This window comes from Nicotiana tabacum, chromosome 10 (genome assembly GCF_000715075.1).
Source record: "Nicotiana tabacum cultivar K326 chromosome 10, ASM71507v2, whole genome shotgun sequence".
NCBI lineage: Eukaryota > Viridiplantae > Streptophyta > Magnoliopsida > Solanales > Solanaceae > Nicotiana > Nicotiana tabacum.
This window is the reverse complement of record NC_134089.1, coordinates 171,045,464-171,051,172: the sequence shown is the minus strand read 5'-3', so window position 1 is coordinate 171,051,172 and position 5,709 is coordinate 171,045,464. Positions and strand designations below refer to the sequence as shown.

General features: G+C 36.2%; 1 protein-coding gene across 1 annotated transcript; it reads left to right on the top strand.

Moving 5' to 3' along the window:
- Window positions 1-506: 506 nt before the first annotated feature.
- Window positions 507-4,785, top strand: LOC107769420 (enhanced ethylene response protein 5). The gene is made up of 9 exons (XM_016588629.2): window positions 507-794; window positions 1,309-1,445; window positions 1,533-1,626; window positions 1,704-2,068; window positions 2,296-2,383; window positions 3,612-3,688; window positions 3,762-3,836; window positions 3,917-4,022; window positions 4,299-4,785. Exons 1-9 carry the CDS (start codon window positions 627-629, stop codon window positions 4,428-4,430), a joined length of 1,242 nt encoding a protein of 413 aa, XP_016444115.1. The 5' UTR covers window positions 507-626; the 3' UTR covers window positions 4,431-4,785.
- The last annotated feature ends 924 nt before the right edge of the window (window positions 4,786-5,709 follow it).

Sequence of the window (5,709 nt, the reverse complement as noted above, 5' to 3'; positions counted from 1 at the left end):
TTATTAGTCATCTTGGTGTTATAGACGTTCTATAGATAGAATTCACCCTTAATCACTTTTGATGCTTTTCTTCTTTTAATTTCAAAGACCTATCTTCATATGCTTATGAATACAAATGGAGACTTGTGGAAAAAAATATATATAATGAAAACGAGATAATAACATAGGAGATTGAGACAAGAGGGAGATGATTTTCTTAATCAAACATGTGTACATGAAACTCTATACGTGGTCCAAATTATAGGCTTTGAACATCATAAGTTACAATAGGGAACTCTAATATGCTTAATTAATGCATAATACCATTATTATGAGGGTTATAGGCGTTGCATATGTAGGAGTTACTCGACAATACTAATGAGATTATGTACACCATTTATACATTTTAACTACAAAAAATAAAGTCCATAGTACTCTGCAGGTAATTTTTAAATATTTAAAATTCTGTCGAAAAAATTAAAAGATTAATGTCAAGGTGCGACAACATAAACGGCGTCGTTCCAGCCTCATTCTCCTTCAGAGAAATTCAGTACCCTTTTGGTGTCTGCTCCCACGGGCCGCGGCCATTCCCGAGCATAACTAAAAGCTTAAACGATCACAGCTGAAGAAGAAGGAGAAGGACAACAATGGCATATATAAGTATGGGAGAAGCTCATAGAAGAATCACTGATTTCTTAAACCGCTTCTCCGACGCCGTTTCATCCCAAGACGCCAAATCTCTCTCCCTTATCTTCTCTATCTCTTCTAACCCTTCTTTCCTCGTTGCTGTCTCTGATGCCCTCATCACTTTCCAGGTCACTTCCATCTCTCTCTCTCTCTCTAGCTGTTATTTCGCTTTTTATGCCCTTTAATTTTTTCGAGATTTGTTTAAAAAAATTGTCTTTTGTGCATGCAATAGCTACAGAACACCTAGGCATAGCTCAAAAGTCTGATTTGACTGTGGGTTCACTTTAGATATTGAATTCATGACTGTAGTAAAGTCTATTTATTTATCCTTTCGTATAACTTAGAGCTTTGAATCAGATTGATAATTCCCTTTTCTGGGTAATTGGGATTCTAAGGATGAAGTTGCTGTGTGCATTTTATTACTTTTGCAACTGATATTTCCTAGTACAGTAAATTTAAATTTCGGATTGGGTTTCTTATCTCTCTTTTATGTGAGGCAATGGTCACTAATAACATAGTTGCATATTTTTTGAGATGCATTCTGGCAGGTGAATGAATGATTCTTGAAGATAGCAAAAACCCCGTTATAAAATTTGATCTTTAATTTTGTGGTTATTTTGGTGTATCGCGTGTCTTAAACAGGATGCTAGCAGAGTAATCAGACAAGCTGATAGATACTCTCAGTATGCAGATATTCTACTCCCTCTATTTCGTGCTTTACAAAGTTATCGACTCAGAAACTTGGTTGAATCTTACCAGGCTTTTGAAAAAGCTGCCAAGTGAGTTAAGCTTCACCTCTCTCCTTTTTCTTTCTTCTCCCTCTACCCCTTGTCCCCCTTCCAAGGGTTGATTTGTGGAGATTGCAGTGCATTTACTCAGGAGTTCCGCAACTGGGAATCAGCTTGGGCTTTGGAAGCACTTTACGTTATCGCCTATGAAACTAGAATTCTAGCTGAAAGGGTAAGAGCTACTCTTGTTATTTTTAGAAAATGAGACGGTTTATTGAAGTTAACTGATGTATGTTTTTGAATGTATAGGCAGATAGAGAATTGGCTTCTAATGGGAAAACACCTGAAAAGCTGAAAGGTGCTGGCTCATTTCTCATGAAAGTATTCGGAGTTCTTGCTGGAAAAGGATCGAAACGTGTTGGAGCTTTATATGTGACTTGCCAGCTGTTCAAAATTTACTTCAAGCTCGGAACAGTTCACTTGTGTAAAAGTGTTACGAGAAGCATTGAAACTGCCCGCATTTTCGATTTTGAGGAATTTCCTCTCAGGGATAAGGTTACTTACATGTATTATACTGGGCGGTTGGAGGTCTACAATGAAAATTTTTCCGCTGCCGATCATAAGCTATCATACGCTCTAAGCCATTGCAATCCTCGGAAAGTAAGAAATATAAGGTCTGTGTAGGTTCCTGCTATATTTCAGGATTACAATATTTCACTCATGAAAGGAAATAGTAGTAGTTAATAAAGAATATAAGAATGAATATCCTGCGACAAGTATCAATTTTCTGTAATAAATGCTGAATATAAATTCAAGGAGTCAGTTTTCTATTTCAAGCACCAAACAAGACACTACTACTGACAGCATTTGGTTCATCTGATTGATTATGCATTTTTTACAGGATGATTCTAAAATATCTGATACCTGTGAAGCTCTCAATCGGCATCTTACCTAAAACTTCACTTTTGGAGAAATACAATTTGACTGAGGTATTGCATGTCTTCTAATTCATTTTGAAATATTAAGATTATTTTGGATAAGTAAGAAGTATACCATTTACTTATATCAACGGAAAAACTGCTACTGCATTTTAATAGCTTGGATTATCCTATTAGTCAACTACTATGGGATTAGGCATTTTGCTAGCAGTTAAGACCTATCTAGTCAGGTCTAGGTACTCTGTACTAGCTTGCTATAGTGGCATTACTATAAAATGAACTGCCGAGATATATGTATTGAGTGCTGCTCAAGATTAATTGAGAATATATGTTGGTATTCAATCTAAGAAGTTCCTGTGACTTACATTAAGCCGAGCAAGATTGTGATTTCCTTTCCCATGGAAAACATGTTACACTCAGATTGCATCAACAAAATTGATACTCTTAGTTTAATGGTTTCTAGGAAGAAAGTGTCTGTAGTGTATTGTACCAACTAGTTGGCCAATAAAAAATTGTATTGAGCTTTTTGTCTATTCTTTATTGTCATAATCGTCTATCTTCTTTAGTGTTTATGCTCTTGCTTTGTTTATTCCTTCGTTCTTTGACATGAAAAAATGTACTCCATGCCATGATCTTTTACTTGGAGTACTTTCCTAGAAGGTTAAAGGATTGTTGATATTCTACTGTAATTAACTTACGTCAACTCTGTTTCTGGTTCAGAAAGATCTCAACACTGCTCTATGGGTCATGAGAAGCACCAGAGTCCTCTTTTCTTCTATTAAAACAAGTTATTCTTTTGCCCTATTCAACCTCTTTTTAAAAGAAGTTTGGTACATATGTGAAGTTCATTGCACCCTTAACCTCCCTTCTTTTTCCTTCTTTCTTTTTTATGAAGTTTTGAAAACTGTGTTCTAAAACTTAACCCAAAAAAAATTCTCACTTCATCAGAAGAGGGTAAATTCTGAAAAGTTTGTCCAATGTAGAAGATCAATGTATTCAAAGTACTTCTACTAAGAGGAGTTAGTGAACCCGTTTATTTAGTTGAGCTTGGTAGGTCTTTCGTTGTCTCTGGATGATGACAAAACAGTAGGTCTGTTCGATAAAATGATGTCTATCATGGGAAATACCATGTAGCTTTCTAGTGTTTAAATGCAAGGAGGTGCAGTTCTTATGAATCAGAATGCATGATTGTTTACTTTATGTTGAGTAGATGTAGAAAACAATAGTTTCATGCTTTGTAATCTGACACTCATTTTTTCCTTTTATATTATTTTTACAGTACAACAACATTGTGCTTGCTCTTAGAAGGGGGGATCTACAACTTCTTCGACGTGCTCTGCAGGAGCATGAAGACCAGTATGTTTACTTTTCCTTATTACATGTGAGGGATTATATTTGCATATCCTAATAGCACCCCTACCTTTACCAGGTTCTTAAGGTCTGGTGTTTATCTTGTCCTGGAAAAGCTAGAGCTCCAAGTTTACCAGAGGTTACTAAAGAAGATGTATGTGTAATACTTTTCCTTTTTTTTTTCCTTTCTAATTGTATTTTGATATTAACATCACTGTATTAATGGTTATACAGCTATATCATCCAGAAGCAGAAAGATCAGAATAAAGCTCACCAAATCAAGCTAGACTTAATTGTTAGAGCTCTAAAATGGCTTGAAATTGATATGGATGTTGATGAGGTAAACTTTTTGGCTCTCACAGACTGGTTGGTTAAGATTTCAGCTTCCACTTTCAATTGGATTCTTCCTTCACAACACCCCCCCCCCCCCCCCAACAACAACAACATACCTAGTGTTATCCCTCTAGGGAGGGTAGTGCATACACAGACCTTACCCTTACCTTTATGCAGGTATGGTAACCCCCCCCCCCCCCCCCCAAAAAAAAAAAAAAAAAAAAACAAAGAAACGGCTTCATCGTTTACTTACATAACTGGAGCTATATGTTCTTTGTTACAGGTGGAGTGCATCATGTCCATTTTGATATATAAGAACCTTGTCAAAGGATACTTTGCCCACAAGAGCAAAGTTGTGGTTTTAAGCAAGCAAGACCCTTTCCCCAAATTAACAGGCAAAGCAGTCAACTCATAGCAACGAGGCTGTGCCAACTGTATCTCTACAACTATATTCGTTATGGAATGACAGATTCCCAATCACGGTAATGGCGCCAAAGCTTGGTGCCCCTCGGTTATGATGAGGATGACTGCTAGCTCCAGTCGCATGATGCCGTTAACACAAGTATGATTATTGCGGGGACTGCTTCTACCTGATTGACGCTGAACCCAATCGGCATAATGGATGTAACACAATTTTGCAGTTTTATTTGTTTTGATAACAATGTTAAATGGTGGCTGTAGAATTGATTTAAGAAATCTGAGACATTGCTTATTATACTTAACGTTCCAGAGTGTATACTATGCTGCAAGACTTCAACTTCATCCAAAAAGTTCAGTGACCTTGTTTCATTTTAATTTCGGAAGCAGATGTGCTCATTTTTAATCTTGTCCCATTTGGTATTATCATTTCAACATCCAATTTCTACTAAGATGATATATTGCTTTTAGAGGTCCCACATTCATTACAACTAGTATTCATACCCGTGTGCTGCGCGAACAATAATAAATATAATTTTTCATAAGAAAATATAACATGAAAATTCGGTAGATACAAAGGAGCATGGAAATGTTATTATTTTTGGAACATATAACTGTAATTGATATTCCTACAATGAAGTCATAAGGACACACAATAAAGAAATGTACAATTATTTCATGAAGTCCAATAATATTCTTTATAGCCTCGGAAAAGCAAGTTTGTGTATACCAGCTAAAGTGCCACAAACAAAGGTTTCTAATACCCTGAAAATTCAGAAAGACAACAAAGCCATAGTCTTTCAAGATTGAAAAAATCAGACTCATACAGGAAAATAATTATTTCCTACTTGCACAACCTTGACATCCACAATGTACATACTTTATTACAACAACTTTCCTAAGGTGCGTGGGACACGATATGCACAAGTAGTTGCAAAAATTGTGATCCCGAGGTTGTATGCAGTGCAAGCAACAGAGATGCTCATATCCAGGCTGCATGTCAAAATACAGGAAATAGGAAAGAATTGAATATAAGAAACAAACAGATTTTGTAAGTTGTGGAGGATGTTGGATTCAAACACCTTTTTCAACCTTTCAATCAGGTTGCGATCTGCATAATGTTGCTCCAAATAGACCTCATACGCTCTTTTAGATATTTCATTCCTTCCATATTAAAGGTCAAACATATTTGACCCTCTGATGTGCAATCGTGAATATGAGCCAGAATGCTTCACACTTTCTTTTACCATCATTAGGGTCATTGCAATTTTTCAAAA